Genomic DNA, 18,166 nt, shown 5'->3' with positions numbered 1-18,166 from the left:
ATTACCAACACAAAATTGTTCTGCCTTCTCCAAACTACAAAAACTTAAGGCTATGATAAATAGCAATGTAATAAGGTACAGAAAGAAGGATAAATCAAGTAATTCCCTGTTTGAAATTTCTATTTTTCTTAATTGGTCTTCCTTTCCCATAATTATCGCCTCTTCTGTTTTAGCCTTCACCTCCATTTCAATTTCCCAGTCTGTCTAGTATTGCTTTCATTTTATTTATATCCTTCTTTCTCTTGTCTGTGGTGTACTTACTTCTCTCTTGTAAGTAAAAATAAACACATACACCTAAACAATTTTAAAAATTATTTTCTTACTACTGCTACTAAGAGCACCTTTCTTCGTGCTTTCTGTATTTTCCATTTCTATGCCTTTATCTTAAACTGGTTCCCAAAATATGACTGTAGCCTTACCTTTTTTTTTTTAATCACATTTGCTTTATGATCAGTTATAACCCTTCTGAGAGCAGTTTGGTTTTGATCCTGAGTGCTAGTCGCAAATGCCTTTGTGCCAGATGAGGCTCTCTGTTCAAGGAACTCTATGCCAGCATCTAATTGTAAGCTACAGTAAAAGATTAGCTAAACCAAGACACATTTTTTACCCATCCATTTAGTGTATTTGCTGACCATTACTCCATGTTTTGAATGATTACTCTGTGTTTTAGACCTATCTTGTCTGTATGGACAGGAAGAGGAAAAAAGCACTCCTTTCCTTGGGCAAAAATTAAATGGTCTTAGACATCTTCAAAAGGTACCAGTATGTAAATACAGATGCTACCAGTAACACATAGCAACAGCATTAGACTTCCCCAGAGACTTTCATCTTTCTCATTTTGGCCACCATTCACTTCTGCACTTTAGAATACCCTCTGTGATTGCACCAGGAAGGCTTTTTTCAGCCACACCTTCTTTGTTCTTTCACTCATACCAAAGAGGGATGAACAACACAAACCTGAATTAGCTTTCATTTGACCACAGGAAACACATACTTTCTTTCAAACCTAGACTGTGCTCTTCTACCATCTGAGACCCTCAAGTAACAGCTGGCTGAGAAAACAGCCAGGCCACAAAATATCTACTGAAATCTTAATCTCCAGCGTTAATTTCAGCTAATGTTCTCTCAGTCATGAAGTAGTACTGAAACAGTCAAAGGCTAAGGTTGCTTATCATGCAACAGTTTAAGAACAGATTTCTTTCAAATTTGGTATAAAATAGCAGGTTCAAATATTCCACACTCGAACAACAGCAGTTGTCAGGCTCCACAGATGCACTAGATTGGATCATGGCAGAGAAGGATATAAATCCACATTCTTCAGATCATAAATCAGTCAGACTGGTTGACAGGATGCCCATAGGACTGGGTTATTCTCCAGCTGCCCCATGACGAGATTCCCCTGGTGCATTCAGCACTGTGAGAACCAAGATACTGGTCTGATTCAGTTGGATCTTCTTGTATTATGTTTCAAACTGTTCAATATGGATATCTCATGATGTTAAAACATGCACAGTTCCAGTGTTGTGTTCCTATAAAGCTCTTCCCTTGACAGATCAATACATTTCCCAGCAGATATTTTATTTCTGAAATGATTTTTAAAAGAAATTAAATCCATTTCAAAACAACTTGCCTGAGCACACATTTGAGGCAGACAAACTCATATTATTTCATGTTTATTTTTAGATCTATATTAAAAAAAACACCACCATACAGTTTTTTGCTTTAAAATAAGGGGAAAACCCTATAAAAAGATCAGATCTGGGGTACAAGATAACACAGACAATTTCCAACATAAATGCTAGTTATTAGGTGTCATGTAGAGTCAGGAGTTGCCATGGAATCCATTTGCTTCTAAACCAGCTCCTCCTGCTGGAATACTTTCTCATTATTATTTCTTTCAGTAGCACAAAAGGAGTTGGCTTATAGAAGAAATGTTATTTTAGTGTAAAGTTTCTAGTGTGTCTGCAATAAGACATGAAATTAAAATCTAAATTTAAAGCTGTATTTCTGTTTCAAGCATAAAGCTACGTTACTGTGGTCAGAAGAACAAAATCATAGTAGACTTTTTATAGATTCAGTAAAACAGAGAAAAATTATAGCTAAAGCCTTCCTTTCAGTTGTCTTCCCATAAGTGAAAATAAATGTCATATCTGATGTCTACTGTTTACATTTTTGCTACATTATTCTCCCATTATGCTAAACTTTTAACATTTTCATCCTGGTTATTCTGTGCAACAGCAACCTCGTTACCAGCCTAATTACTGATGTCCTGGGATACAGAACAGTGTGTGCGTGCTGGACACGGGGTTTATTAGGCCAATGAACTCACTTGTTGTGATGTCAGTTTCAATAGAAGGATTTCAAAAGAAAAAATGTGATCATGCCTTCAAACCCTTGACATGCCAATTATTGGGTTTCAATTCTTTTGTATACAATGTGCTGCAGTGAGGCTGGAGGACAATAGTGGAAAGCAACCAGCAATATTGGAAAACTATGCCAGTGATTTGTAGCTTGGCATGTTAATACTTATTATTAATATTATTGTTTACTATAGACATTGACTAGCATTGCATCTGGAAGCCCTAAGCAGAAATAAGGTCCTATTGTTATCGGCACTGTATGGAGATACACACAGCCCTTGCCTCCAGAGCTTATATTGTATGGTCCCAGCCTTGTAAACTGATGCAGGGAGAATCATTCTTGCACCCCTGTGGAGTCCCCCAGCCCTCCAAGGCAGTCAGAGCTTCCTGCATAACCTTTCTATATGGAACAGTGGCAGGCAAGCTTTGGGCGCAGGGAGCCTTTACCTTCTAATCTGTTCCGCTCCCAGTTTAGCAGGTGAACTGTACCCAAGCTTTGGCAAGTCCAATATCTCATGGAACTTTGGGCCCTATTCACATATCTCCAACTCAAAAGATGTGCTCCTGCTAGGGAATCATCAAAGGAAGCTCAGTACCATGCCTTCCCGCTTCAACCCTGTGTTTTCTAAGGTCCCACAACTGCAGACGGGCTTATGGAGAGGTCTGCAGCGTCTCTCAGGAAGGTCCCCAGAGTGTGACAGTTTCTAAGACAGGCTCTACCCTTAGAAAAGCAAAAGAACATAGACAAGCAGGCTAGAGACAGAGAATTCTTTGCCTAGAGGGAAAGCAGAAAGACCATTGAAGCTCTCTGATGAATAGAAGTAGCCCAATGTAAGTAAACAATGAGGGCTGGGCCGGGATAGGGAACCACTAGCCAAGTGTGACAGCCAGGACATTCCTCACTAGCCAAGGCCCACCCACACTACCAGAATAAGAAGAATAGGGATGGCACAAGGATAGCAGCCAGGCTCAGGCCAGAGCCAAAGTCATCAGGCGAGTCCACGGTAGCAAGGTAGGTCCAAGGTCAAGGTGGGAGTGCAGTCTGTGGGTCAGGGTTTAGAACAGCACAGTCCCTAGGGAGGTACAGGCATAGCTGGAGTGGCACTGGGCACAGGAATCCCTGTGGCCTGGCTCAGGCAAGCACTGAGGGTGGAGCAGGGAACTGCCAGGTGAGGCTGGTCAGGGCTATTAAGGTTCATTGGGGCACTCAGGGACCTGACACCCAGAGGCTTCTCCTCACTCTCCACTATGTCTGCTCTGGCAAGTGGTTGGGTTGTGCCATGCACCAGGAGCATTTTGTGCTGAAGCCAAAATTAAAACCTGACTCCAGTACATCCTAAGGCTTTGGCACATTTCAAAAATGTGTCATTAACATCACTAAGCTATTGCCAGACCAAAGAAATGCTAATTCCTTTTTCATCTACCAGCTAAGTCCTACAGTAATTACAGAGACAAAGCAAGCCCTGGAACTACCTCCAGATGCAAGTAGTGGACACTCCTCAGGAGCGGTGATGTGGGGAAACCACCCTTTTAATAGGCTCTAGCTTCACCTGGATACATCCAGGCACCACACATAAATGAAGTCCCACTATCAGTGAATAATAGTCAGAAATTGGGATTTAGACAAAACATTTCAACAGTGAGGCAAAACTTAAATAAAAAAATACTAATCACGGGCATATGCAAGACTTGGGAAACATCCTTACACCTCAGCAACGAATTTAGCATAGTCTGAAACAGGTCAAAGCTGGACTCATGCTTACAAGTCTGGTGCTGTTTCCCTATGCCCCCACCCAATGTGAGCAGCTGATTCCACAGTGCTTTACTCAGAGACATCGTCTCCTCCACATTATTTCTGAAGGCATCTATTCACCACATGGAGAATGCAGAAAAGACTAGTGACAGGTTTGCAGAGTGCCCAAATAATTCAGAAATACTCAGTGACGGAGAGGTTGTTCCCAGCTTAGTGTGCAATGCACATAAAAACAATTAAACTTCCAACCACAAATGAGTATGAGACTAAAACAAGAAAAGATCCTATTAAAACCCATGCAGGGAACACTCCCCACCTTGCTTTTCAATAAAGCTATAAGCTTCACAGTGATTAGGATACACACCAAGTGGAACGGGCACCAGCTCCAGAGCTGTCAGGCAGCCTCACACTCTACATCCTTCCTTTTTTGGTCTGATCAAGCCTATTCTTTGAGGCAATACGAGGCTGAAGACAAGAGTTTCAGAGCAACAGAGGGGGTGGTTCCTCTTGCTATTGATTTCATCTGAAACGGGCATGTGTTATTTCAAAGAGAAGTGTGTCCTCAAGGCGGGTTAAGCTGCTCTCCTCCACTGAAACAAAGCAGCGATACAAGTCTATTTGTGACCTGTTAATTATCAGGTTGATAGTAAGAACAGACTGTGGAACGGATCCCACTATTTTAAGCATTATTCTTTGGGGTGCTGAAATTTAAACAGGCTTCTGCTGACAGATTTCCCCCCGACTAATGAAATAACTTCTTTGCTAATCAAAGCCAGGCTTTGGGAAAGGAGGTTTCAGTGATAGCCAGGGTTTGGAGGAAGCCTGACACAGCTCCAGCTCCACCAGCATACACGAACAAGTGCAGGTCTCACACCGTACCAGAGACCTGGAGCAGCCCACCCTCCCGAGGAGGGTTCCCCCTGCCACGAGGCAGCTCCCCTGGCTTGCCCACAGTCGGTCTGTACCTGGGCAAAGCCCCCACAAGGACGCTCCCTTATTGGGACTGGGACAGTGAAATCCAACCTAGCACACCGAAACAGATAAAATAGCGTGAAAAGAACGCTTCTTCGCCATCGCCCCCTGCAAAGCCCGGACCCCCTCTCCTTTAGAGGTGAGGAGAGCAGATTCCACCCCAGGCAGGTGAAACCACAAACTTGAGGGAGAGGGGACAAGCACCGGTGGTCGGCATCGTGCGGGCCCCTCTCTTCGCCTCGCCGGGCTCCCTCACCTGCGAGGGGACGCTGACTGGGGTGGCGGGACAGCGCAGAGGACAGGAAGAGCTGCGGGGAGCGCTGGCGCCACCGGCGCGCTCGTGCCGGGGATGGCGCGGCGCGTGGGGCGCTGCGGGTCCCGCGGCCGCGGGAGGGCAGGGGGAGGAGGACGGGAGGAGGGAGGGAAGGGGACCGAACCGCGGGGAGGCCGCTGCTGAGCTCCCACACAGCCCACAGCCGAACAAAGCCCTCAGCCGCCGGGAAGCCTCCCCTGAAATGCTGGAGGGGCTGGGCGGGGCGGGAGCGCACCGACATCCCGGCCCTGCCCCCCAGGAAGGAGGGCCGCGAGGGAGCGGCGGCGGACCCGGGGCGTCCGGCTGGCTCCGTCCCCAGCCGCTGCCGCCATCGGCCCTCGGGCCCCCGCCTCCGTCAGGAGGAGGGAGAGGAATAGCGCCGTGGCGACCTGAAGGGGAGAGGGATCTCACGGGGGGCGAGCCCTGCGTGGGGGTGGGCTCCAGGGGCCGCCGGGAGGGTGCGGCAGGCCCCGAGGGGCGCAGCGAGGGCGCCGGGTGCGGGTCTCGGCCCCGCCTCCGGCGGTGGGGCCGGGGGAGTCTGGAGCAGGTGAGGGGGGCCGGGAGCGCCCGGACCGCCGGTACCGTCCGGGAGCAGGAGGGAAACAACTCACACCGGTGCAGCAGAAAGGACTTTCAGAGCTAGGCAGGGTGTCTGTGAAGGCAGAGGGAAGGCAGGAAGCACTTTCCGAAGTTTGTGATTTCATCAAAGTTCCAGTCTCGAGTCGTTCCCGAACCTCTCATCACTGACAAGGGCATTTCAGCTCGGTTCGGGCGTTCAGTGTACCAGGCTGCTTTGGAAAGGCAGAAGATAAGCAAAGATGTCCCTTGGGATAACTGTTACTAGCCATGAAGTAGATTTTTTAGCGTTTCTTTATATTTAGTTTATGTTTTCATTCGATGCTCCGCGTCACAGTAAGATAGCTTGACTTCCGATCATTAGCAAGAGTGTGTTCAATAAGATAAGGGCTAAAAGGTACTGACCTCTGCCTCCCCTGGAAAAATGAATATAAATAATCTCGTTACGTTTATGCCAAAAACAATAAATTTGAGTGTGTAGTCAAGAGAAGTGTCTCTCCTCCCTGCAAAGTATCTCTTAACACGGATATATCGCCAAAAATTGTTTGAAGGAGTTGCCTAAAATAACTAACAATCATGCTAGTGGTCGCTTACTCAAATTTTGCAATGTTTCTGTAATAGTGCTTAAGAAATGCATTCAGAAACGCTTATATCTGAAAACTGGTATCCAAGAGTCTGTTAACTATTTCCTGTGTTAGAGAATCGGCTTTCTCCTTGTCCTGCTGCCCTGAACATTCTAATAACATTAGCAAAAGAGCAGGAATAAAGTACCTAGAGCATGGCTTGAATCTTGAAGGTTAAGATCTAGATCAGTTAAAACATATTAATTACTTCTGAATGGTCTCAAAGAGCATTTGCCGTGTATATTTATGTCAATAAAGCCTTGATGAGGGCATGGATGAAAATTCACATCACACTCCAATTCACCAGGGTACCCAAATGCGTGTGTCTGAAGTTACTGGGTTCTTAAAAGACAGTCTCGGTCTCCAAGCGCCCGCACTCCCTCAGGCACCCCCGGGGCTGGGCGAGTGACCCGCATCTCGGGGACAGGAGATGCATCGGTGGCGGAGCGCTCCCTTCGGCCGTAAGGGTCCGTGCGAGGTCGGATCCCGCCTCCCGCCGGTCCAAAGATGGGGGAGGCTCGGCGCGTGGAAATCTGCCCGTAACTAATACCAGGCCGCTTTTGTTTGGTTTTTTTTTAAGAAATCGGGAGAGCGACCCTCATCCTTAACTCACTAACGAAAGCGGTGTGTAAGTGATGGCTTACGTTCGAAGACATTTTTCTGTCTGAATAAGAAATGGCCACCTTATTGTTTAGGAAGGATTAATAAACCCATCCAAATTCATAAACTAATAAATACATCAGAGTATGTCTGAATGTGCTGGAGAAGAAACTGGATCTGATCTGTCCTATAGGGATATGGTCCAGTAGGGCTTTTCTTTTTTTTTTTTTTTTCCTGCTTTGATTTGCACAGTTTTTTCCCCTCCCCCTCTGCACACACATACACACGCTCACCCACACATGCTGCAATACACGCTCCATATTGTGGCTGCCTACACAAGTTTTCTACTATAGTTGGAAACCTGTCTGTGAAACGCTTTGTTTTCACTCAGCCTTTCTTCAGACACGCCATTTTATTATGCGCCTTTTAAAATCAAATTTCACTGCAGTACCTGTCTATTCAATTTTCCAGTATTATCTGTTTTCCAGGAGATTCTCGCTCGAGAATAACTGCGTCTGAACTGAGCACAGCTATCCATCTGCTTCAGGCGGCCGAAGTGCCTCTCTCCCTCCTGGAGAGGCCGTAGCCGCCGTGCGCCCCCGGGGTCCGGCCCCTCGGCCCGCAGGTGTCCGCGCCGCGCCGCCGGTGCGCTCGCTGCCCTCAGCTCCGCTCCCACGGCTTGTACGCCGGGGAGCAGCAGCGGTGCGGGCATCCCGCAGAGGTGCCTTTGCTTCATTTGTTCAGCAGGATCATGCACTCTTCTTTCAGGACAGACGGGCTTCACCGGGGCCGGTGACAGCGGGCTCTCGGCTGATATGAAAACCACGAATTTAGCTACTGCGGACTGCCTTTGCCTGTACACCTGGAACGCGGCAGTGCCAAGTGTGATCTCCGCTCGCAGAAGTCACTTGTTTTTGACTAAGGAAAACAAGGTTAATGTCTCTGAAGCGGCTAAATTCTCCCATCATTCGGGAACTGCCTCTTGAAATCTGCTGGTAAATGTCCCCAGCGTACTGACCCCGCGCTGGTGGTTCTGTGGAGAGGTGACTTTGTCCACGTTTGCTGTAACTAGCAGAGGTGAATAGTTGCCCTTCGGCCGCTGGTCCTTTCGCATCTTGTACTTTATCTGCCGTAGCATTTATACATTCAAAATCTACATGAGGTTCGTCGAGCCCGAGCCCTCGGGCCCCGGCCACGGGGGGAACCGGTGCAGACGCTGACACCCACCCGAGCTGCGGGGAAGAAACTGAGTCCCGGTACACCGGGAAAGAGGATCCTCGGTGAGCTACGGGCTTCACTGGGGCTCTGTGGGGTTGGTAAGGTGGATGCTCATGTTCCCTGGTATAAATTAGCAGAAGTGTATCCTACTCATTTATTTATTTTTCCCAAACCAAGGGCGTTATAGAAGACATTCTCTCTGGCTCTTGTTGACAAATAAGTCGTGAGCTACCTGACAGTGTTAGTCCAGTTGTTGCCCATATGTCTAAATACCCTCCTAGAGACGCCAGTGCCGTTTAGGAAGAGAATTACCTCAAATGAAAACCAGAAGGAAGATTTTTTTTTTTTTTTTCCTTTTCTTCTCCCCCAAACCGACTTTACACCTGAGGGCAGGAACACAGAGGGAAGATTTTTGTAAATTCAGTATGACTTTCCCACAGCAGTGATCGCTTTACAGCATGACGGGGTGAGGAGGGGTGCTTTCTTTTCTCTCTCTCTCTCTCTTTTTTTTTTTTTTTTTTATCCATACCTTCACTAAATGCCTTGTGTTCGTGTTTGTTTAACGAGTCGCTTTGGTAAATAAGACAATCAAAAGAACATTTGAGAGTACGTGGATACATTTCTCTGATGCTTGTAGACGCCTGGACACCCAGAGGAGTTGTTGAATGCCTCTCTTTCCGTCTTTCCTTTATTTACCCAAATGAACTCAGGGAAAGCTTTTAACCGAGGAGAGCTTTAAGGTGATAAGCAGCGAACAGACGGTCTGCACTGCAAGCCTGCGTTTCGAGCTGCAGCCGCCCGCGGAGCAAAAGGGTTGAGGTGCTTCAAAGGCTAATATTTTTTTTTTGGTTGACGTTTTCTTCTTCAGAAAACTGAGACCGTTTCTTCTTCCTCGAAATACTCCGACTGTTGCCTGCCAGTGGAATCTCATTTTAAACAGTTATTTTAGCCGAAGTCTCGCACCGATTGGTTTGGCAATTATGTCAGTCTTTTGAGAGTCCGCTATGGTTTTAGGAATGACTCTACAACCCTTCTCCCACCACTCCAGGCTCTCTCTCTCTGCTCTATCTACTCTTTTCAGGAGCCAGCAGTTTTAGGAGCAGCGTCATTTTTTTCGGGTTATTTTCCCCAGGGGACACGCGAGATTAGGAATAGTCCCGCTCCCCGGGAAAAAAAAAAGAGAAACCCCACATCCACTTTGAGGGCACTTTTAAAGCGGCTCTATCTCCTAATGTAGGAGGATTTGGGTTTGGGTTTTTCCCCTCTCCTTTTTTTTTTTTTTACCTGTTCGTGAGATTGTTTGAGGGTTTGGGGTTTTTTTCCAGCGTTTTTTTAAATTTTTAAAAAGAAAGATTTTTGAAATCTTTCTCCATCCTTCTCCCCTTCCGCCACGGGACCCGATTCACGCTGTCCCGCATGAGCCCCGGGGAAAACCATACACGGCGAAACTTAGGGGTGTCACGGAGGGGGGCAGCAGGGGACGTGACCGCAGCTCATTTCTCCCAAGCGCGACCACTTGCTCGGTTGGGTTTGGGGTGGAGAAATGTGCACGAGTGTGTAAAACTGCGGCGATCCTCACCACCCACAGTCCCGCGGGACCTCGGCCGCCCACCCCTGGTGCCCAGCGGAGAGGCGATGGCCAAAATGTACCCACCTCAACACGCATAAGCCCCCAGCGGGTAGGCGCGGAGGAAGGTGTGTGTGTGTCTGTGTATGCCTGTGGGTGTCTGTGCGTCCCCACTCCTCCCGGCCGCGCCGCCAGGTCAGAGGGCGGACACAGTGGAAAGAGGGGAGACGGGAGAGGGGTGGGAATGTGTCCGCGTGACGCAACCGCCCCCTCCGCCAGTGGGAGGCCGGGCGCGGGTGGCGGCGGCCAACGGGAAGCGAGGCGGCTCCGTGAGTGGCATTAAGGGAGGGCTCGGCCGGGGGCCGGGAGGTGGGGGTGCAAGGGGGGAGTTGGAGAGAAATGAAGTTGTGCTAAAAGGCTTTTAGCCATCAAGAAGTTATTAGGCATTTCTCAGCCGCAAATTAGGGATTCTTCATTAATACCAACCTCGCCCCCTACCCCACCCCACCCCTCGTTATGTGAGACGGAGAGCCTGGGAGCCGATAAAGGGGATGGGGAGGCGACAATGTCTGTCTGCCCATCGGTGCGAGGAGCAGTGACAGGCGCAAACTTTTCCCCGTGCCATTAATGAGCCAATTAAAGAGTTGGGCTCCTCACCCCGGGAGAGCTCTCTGCAGGCTGCCGGGCTCAGGGATTCAAGGTAGGTAAAAAGAAGATCACAAGCCACCACAAGCTTCCAGCCCCAGCGAAGAACCGCAGTGATGTGCGGGGCTAGCCTGTGGGTCGCTTCCCCACAGTGGCCCCCGAGGGGGGGGGGGGGGGGGGGAGATAATTTGGTTGGAAAAATGTGATGTTTGGGTGGATTCCGGCTCGGGGCAGGGCTGGGCAGAGGATGCCTCCCCTGGCTGGGGTGCAGCTGAGGTAGACACCCCCGACCCCAGCTGAGGAATGAGGACACTAGCCGAGAAGAGGGGAAAATCAAAGGGGAAAAATAAAAAAAAAGAGAAAAAGGAAAACAAGCAGAAATACTCCGTGATTGGGAATGTATCCCTCACTGCGGGTCTGGCAGCGCGGAGCGTGGGGAGGTCTGGCCGCCGCCGCGGTGCCGGCCCGAGGGAGCGCGAAGGGGACGGCGCAGCCCCGGCAGCACCAAACCCGGTAACGCCGGGAGCCGGGGACTGCTTTCTGCTGCGCTTTCGTTCTGGTCATGCAGTGCACACCTGGGCTGGGAAGTGAGTGGGCTGTGGGAGGAGAGTGCGAGGCAGGCTTCTCCACGGGCGCGCTAGATGCGAAAATACACTTTTTCTTTTTTTTTTTCTTTCCCCTCTGGTGGGAGAAAATACTACACCCGCCGGAGGCTGGCTGTTGATTATTATTTCTCGCGGCTCCGCTGCGGCGGCGTGTACCGGCACTCTCACCCCAGGACTGCTGTTGTCTTCACAGAGAGAGGCTCCCGGGAAGTCACCCAGCGCCCTGGAAGGCAGCCCGCGGCCGCGCGTTTCGGCCCTCGGATTGACAACGGATCACGGGAAAAAACGGGATTACTATGACCCTCTTCCGAGGAGTTATGCTGCCCGCCATGAGTAGGAAAAAAGGCCAGAAATACATCGTTTGGTTGCTGTCTGGTGCCTCAATCTTCTAGCTTTTATTTTGTTTTGTTTTTTTAAATGCAGTTGCTTGGAGTGCTGAGCTGCATTGGATAAATGCCTTTCCCACCCAATTGACTCTGCTTTTCAGAGTATATATACTTTTCTTTTTCTTTTTAAAGAACACCTCTACTCTTCGATACTTGTTTGCATTTTACACAACAGAACGGTTTCTCTGAGTAATGGCCGCGCTCAGAATCACCGCCTGATGCTCCGGAGAGACGAATTGCAGATGAGTTTCCCTTCCACCTTTGGATGAATCTCTGGAGTTTAAATTGTAGCAAGGAAGCGGGAAAAAAACACGATGAAAGAGAAGTCCAAAAATGCTGCCCGGACTAGACGGGAGAAAGAAAACAGTGAATTTTATGAACTGGCTAAATTACTACCCCTGCCCTCCGCTATCACCTCTCAGCTGGACAAAGCATCCATAATCAGACTCACCACCAGCTATTTAAAAATGAGAGTGGTTTTTCCAGAAGGTAGGTGGGATGCCTATTTACCTCTATTTCCATTCTTATGCAGGTGTCATTTATCACTTTTACGTTAAAAAAAAAAAAAAAAAAAAAAAAAAAAAAAAAAAAGGGAAAACCTATGGGGTGGTGCGCTCGGAGACAGGGTGCCCTCCGCTGTCACTTTTCTCTGTTGTAAATACTTTCTCTTTCACTCCTATGACAGGTTTGGTTGGAGATTTACGGTGCTTTTGCCAATACTTGAAGGCACTGAGCTCTGCTATGTGTTCTGCTAAAGCAAACCCGGGGCTCCTTTCCCCCCAGTCTCCCAGTCAAATGTGCATCCCCCACCAAGCACACCCGTGGCCTAAGAGGGCACGATTCACCCCTATTTATAGTCATTCTGTGAGGGCGAGTTAGTATACGGGTAAATATTTACATAAGTCTATGCAAAGTCCTAAAGCCTTAGTTCAGCTCTCGAGGAAAGGTGCGGTGTACAGGTACAGGGCACGCATGCAGGCGTGCTCACTCACACCCAGCCTAAATAAATAAGTCGAGCACACTGAACCACATCACCAGTGTGCTGTGTTTCGTTCTGAGGATCACAAGGGCGATTTGAGGGCGTTAATCGCCCTCGGAAAATTTTAGCAGAAGTTTTGCACCCAGACATATTCAAGCCCCCTGCCCACCCAGTGCTGCAAAACCAGTGTCCCAGCCTAGACATGATTCTCCTCGACAGGCAACAGTAGACTTCATGTTGACTTCCACGGCAGCAACAACGGGCCTGTCCAGTAAAAGAAAACTTAAGCGTTCTGAAGTGTCTTTTGCTTTTAAATAGAATCAGGATTTAAAGGGACTGTCTTTGGGCTTCTAGATCGGCTGCCAAGAAAAACAAACAACACAAAGCTAAGAGAGTCAGAATAAAGTTCTTTCGTGTTCTCACTCTATTGATTTTGTAAGACTTTCAGGAAAAATTTTTGAAAAAATTCACTAACCTTTTATTTAGATCAACTCGATGGAGTTGCAGTCTGTATGAAAGGAAAAGTATCAAGAGCTTTTCTTTTTTCCCCTGGCCTAATACGAAATTCGCTGCATCTTTTGTTGAAAAGTGAGTGTACACAAGAAACAACGTAATATAGCTATGTCCCCATGTGCTTTCTGTAGCTGTATCTCGACTCGGTTGGCCTGTGTTTTTTACAAATCAAGAGTGTGTATATGGCCTGGTTTTGTTTTGCTTTAGTTTTGGTGGTTTGAGGAGTTCTTTGTTGTTGTTGTTGTTTTGTTTTTTTTTTCCCGGCTCAATTTGTGGATTATTGGTACTAGTTCTACTTTTAAAAATAAATATGCAATGTGGCAGTCATTTGGACTGGGGGAGGTAATACCCCCCCGCCGCAGGTTACGGATGAATGTTTATACCTAAAGTCCACGGCAATAATTTCCAATCCAGTGCATTTTACAATCATTTCTTTAAACAACTTGCCATATCATTGAGTCGCTTGTAACCAAAGAAGGGGTTAAATGAAACCTTTAAAAATAATAATTAAAGTCTTCATCAAGCTACTTTCCTCTTCTACTTGCTTTGCCACCTTGAAGATCATTATGCGGGACAGTCCTCTGTTTCAAAGGAGACGGAGTTATCCTTTATACTGTCAGAGCATACTTTACAAAAATAAAGCTATTGCAAACCCTGATGCCCATGATGTTCCTAAAAGGATTATTAGCAATGATTTGTCAACTCCTGCGGTCTCAGTAGGCTACCTTTCTGCGTGATTCCGAGCAGGTCTCGTCAATTACTGGTGCCTATGTAGCGGGTTGTTTGATCAGAAGAAGCATATGGTGCTGCTTGTAGGCTGTGAGTAATCATGGGAAGAGAAGAATAGCTGAGCCCCGTCCCTCGGTGGCAGCGCAGGATGCCTGAATGCCCTGGGGAACCGTGTGGCGAAGCGCGCCGGGGCCGGGGCCGCTGCCGGCCGCAGCAGATGCTAATTTGAGTGCGGAGGCAGAGGGGGCGGCTGAGCGGGGCTCGGGGGCAGCGGAGCCTTCGTAGCCTCATTAAAGGCAAACTGCGCATTAGAAAGAAAGGCGGGGAGCAGGCTCGGGAGGGCTCACCCCTCCGAGGCGCTGCCGCGGGAGGCCCGGCGCCGAGCAGGCTGCGGACCCACGCGGGACCGCCGCCCCCACCTCCCCAGGGCCGCGCAGGGCCGCGGCCGGGGGCGCGCTGCGAGCGGGGTACAAAGGCCCGGGAGCGTGGGTCTCAACGTGGCGTGGGGCCGGGCGGCTTCCCCTCGGACCCACGCGGGCTCCCTCTGTCTCCCATGTACTTGGGAGAGCGGGGAGAGCGGCTCGGCTTGGCCCCGGCCCTGGAGGTTTCCCTGCGCTCGCCCGTGCCGCGATTAAACACGAGCGAGGCGCCCACGAGCGGCCTCCCGGCACTGCGCCTGTGCCTGGCCCTGCGGGAGCCAAGCCCGGGTGATTTTCCCCGGGACCCTGGGGGACGCAGTGGGCTCCGGGAACCCGGCGGAGCAGCTTGGGCTCCCGTTGCGGTTGCGCTTGTCCTTGTCTGGCTGTGGCGGAGAGGAGGAAGGCAAGGAAGAGGGGTGCTATTCTGGTTTTCCAGTGCCCCCACCCAGGAAAAAAAAAAAAAAAAAAAAGTCATCGGTTCTCTGGGAAGGAAGAACAGGTAGTGGCAGCCGGGCAAATGACGCACGGAAAGGGCAAGTCTTTCTGAACGGTGGAGGCAGGGTAGGGATGTTGGATGGATCCAATGGAGGTCGGTTTGCTTGTATTTCCCTGGGGAGGAAAGCGATACAAGCATCGGGACAGACCCGATGAGTTGGCCAAAACACTGGAGATGGGTAGCAGGAGGCTCGGGAGCACGCCAGAGTGTCATGTCGTACTTTTGAAGAGATCTTGGACGAGTCAGGATAGAGAAACGTTGTCTCCGTAAGAGCGAGCTCCACTTCCAGGGTAACTCTCACACCCTCTCCCCCGTACAAGAGTGAATTTCCATCTGCCCAGAGAGTGCTTGCATAGAGCTGGTTGTAAATAATCACGTACAGAAAGATATACACTCCTCATCACCGCGCACACGCGGGGCTGGGGACAGGGCGGACAGAATCGGTGTGCGCTTGTCTGCATATTTTTCTGTCTGAAATATCCCTATAGAGAAAGAAGGTGGGTAGATTTCGGGTTCATTTTGGGAACAAGAGTTTTTTGGAAGTGAAATACCAGGAGAATCACACCCAAAATAAACACGTGGGGTTTCCTTTTCACCACAGACATCTAAACACAAGGCAGTGGCACTGGACAAACTCGACAAACTGGACAGAGATTTTTCTACGAACGAACTCTCGTAATGGTTGTGCAATTCTCACAAATTATTGAAACGCCTGGGTTGTTCCTTCTACCCCCAATTTCACTTTATTAGGTCCTCAGCAGATTAAAAACTGTCAAGGACGAAAAGTGCAAGACGTAGGTTTCTTGTATCGTTTCAGTACTAAAACACTTCTATCCAGGAGGAGAAAGAGTATAAGACCTATACTGCTTTTCGGTGATCAGACAGCTTTGGAAAGAGTGAATATCTGGTAAATTTCTAAGGACGTTAAGGAAGAGTTTTAAGGATTGTTTGTTTGTTTGTTTGTATGTTTCAAGCAGGATTTCTTAATAAATCGATTCCCGATTTAACGTTCATTATTAATAAAGACTAATATTTCAATTTAATATTAAATCATTAATGGTAAGTAACCTAGACGCAAAAAAATAGGTAGAAAAATCTCCAGGATGTCGAAGGACTAAAAGAATTTTCCGCCAAAAAACGATGCTATCACTATTACTATTGCAGGGTAATTCTTCACTAACCTTCGGCAGTATCGAGAAGGGAAGGGAGGAAAAAATTAATAAAACCCGAACAAAAAACCCAGGTGTCACAATAAATCACTTTTGTTTGGGTTGTGTTTTTCTTTTCTAGTTAGGAATATTTTAAGGGTCCTATTCTACATATGCCACCAGAGAGGCAAAAAGAGAGTTTGCAGTCTGTCCTAGTGAGAAGGGATCGTTTTGGTGTGGAGAGGCGTTTGCTTTTCGAGACAAAAGCAGAGGCTCCGTTTACATAAACTTTCGGCGAATGAGGATGGTTAACATTTCAATATTGAAACCCTTAACCTTGTTTTATTTTAAAGGGGGAAGAGATCAACAGGAAAAAAAAAATCCGTTTCCCACGTGGATAGGTGATTTAATGCTGTTTTTCTTGCTGCAAAGGGAAATGATTGAGCATTAGGTTTCAATGTTTATTTTCTTACAGAAGTTTTTCTCATTTAAGCAGCAGTTTACTCTCCACGCTGAATCTCTGTTTAATTCCAGTTTTGATGTGAACTTAAAATGCGAAGAGCAGAACTGAACTACCAGGATCGTTGGAAAAAACAAAAAAAACAGATGTATGTTTTAGAAAGACTACTTAATAAGAAGAGCGGGAAAAGTCATATTTCCTGTCTAAACATACGACAGTTTTCATGTTGGAGGATATTTTTCAACTTGCATATAAACAGCGTGTGCGCTGGTGGAAATCCTTCCTTCCCCTATTTCTTCGAAATAAGGGCTATTTGAATTTGAGTCTTCTGGAGAAACGAATAAGTAGTTGGTGCTCGAAAATGTCTCTGATTTTTTTCTCCTTTCTCTAATCTGGACACGGTTCCGTTTGTTTGCATTTCAAAGCGCAATTCCGCTACCCCGTGTATGCCAAAATCCTGGTATTTCTTTTTATAGTGAAACAGCCTCAGCATTATTTCCACTACCATTTTCTTAAAAGGGATGTTTGTTTAGTCAACAGGGCTTTTCCTCCCTATTATTATTATTTTTATAAAGAAAGAGGAATGCCAACTTATCTCTGCTTCAAATGAATACGTGTGATTTACTGAGATAATAAATCTTTACAAAACCTTGGTAATGGCATCCGCAGGCAGTGGAAATGAGCAGATTTTTTTTTTTTTTTTTTTTTTTAAGCATAACTTACTTTATTCCATCTGAGCGCTCGGCGACCCAGTCCTTCACAGAAGCCTCATTTGGCCCAGATTTTGAGTTATCATTAACCACTGCCTGTTAAACTAACTGGGAAATCAGCTCTGTCGGGCGTTAGGCGATAGCAGAACAGAGCGCTGGCTGCAGACGATTTAATTAAATGGTTAATCGAATCAAGCTAATTCCTCGATACAACATCCAGTTGCCTTTTGGCTTGCCGGTGACTAGGACGTGCTTCTGTTCCCGAGGCTCCCGAAGCTGTTATTTGTCATTTTCCCTGGACAGCGAGGAAGAATGACCGCGTGGGAGATAGCGACTGAGCTGTCCTGCCTCCCTCTTCCCAAACAACACCCGTGCCCCTCTTGTCCCTTGGTATTAAGGCGGCAGCAGTGCCGGCGAGGGGCAGTGGGAGGCAGGGAAGGTGCTACTTGAGGAGCCGCTCACGAAGGTGGCATTCTCGTCCTCCCGGTAGAGAGGCTTTGCTGGGCAGGTTGAACGAAGTCGGTGCCCGTGCCCGGGCCGCCCCTCCCCGGCCTGCCCAGCGCGGCGAGGGCGGCTTGCGAGGCCCGGCCCGCCTCGGCGCCGCAGGGAAGGGGTGAGCCCCGCGGCGGAGGTGACCGGGGGCCCGCATCCCGCGCCCTCCGTGGGGTCAGCATCCCCCTCGGCGCCGGCGGGCGAGGAGCGAGCTGCTGCTCCTCCTTCTTTAATAACCATAGAGCGGCTCTTAAAAGGGCTAGGAAAACGCAGGGAAACCAAAGCATACGGAGACGTTCCCGGACCGCGGCCCCCGGGAGGCGGCGGGGAGATCTGGGAGAGCAGCGGCGGCCGCTGCCCGGGGAGACTGTTTTGAGGAACTCCTGGAAGAGAAACGCGCAATGGACCTGCTGGGACCCGACTTAGGGAAGAGTCCCTGCGGTTGCCTGGTCGGGCAGGCTCCACGCGTTGCCCCACAGCAGCGGGCTGCCTCCGGGAGAGCCCTTCCAGCCTCTCCCTCTGCCCATCCACAGCAACAGGAAAGAACTCCCTGCATACGTGGCTTCGTCTCCAAGCCAGCTTCCCTGGGCCTGGCCGGGTCG

General features: G+C 48.6%; 1 protein-coding gene across 1 annotated transcript in view; it reads left to right on the top strand.

Moving 5' to 3' along the window:
- Positions 1-10,415: 10,415 nt before the first annotated feature.
- SIM1 (SIM bHLH transcription factor 1) overlaps positions 10,416-18,166 on the top strand; it is a 52,697-nt gene continuing 44,946 nt past the window's right edge. The window contains exons 1-2 of the mRNA XM_042017129.1: positions 10,416-10,682; positions 11,426-12,107. Of these exons, the coding sequence (XP_041873063.1) occupies positions 11,933-12,107 (175 nt within the window). The 5' untranslated portion in view covers positions 10,416-10,682; positions 11,426-11,932. The remainder of the gene's footprint in view (positions 10,683-11,425; positions 12,108-18,166) is intronic.

The sequence above is a fragment of the Corvus kubaryi genome, unplaced genomic scaffold, assembly GCF_017639235.1.
Source record: "Corvus kubaryi isolate FWS band 111438036 unplaced genomic scaffold, C.kubaryi_AGA036_p1.0 split3-73, whole genome shotgun sequence".
NCBI lineage: Eukaryota > Metazoa > Chordata > Aves > Passeriformes > Corvidae > Corvus > Corvus kubaryi.
The sequence above is the reverse complement of the archived record's forward strand: the minus strand, read 5'-3'. Positions and strand labels throughout refer to the sequence as shown.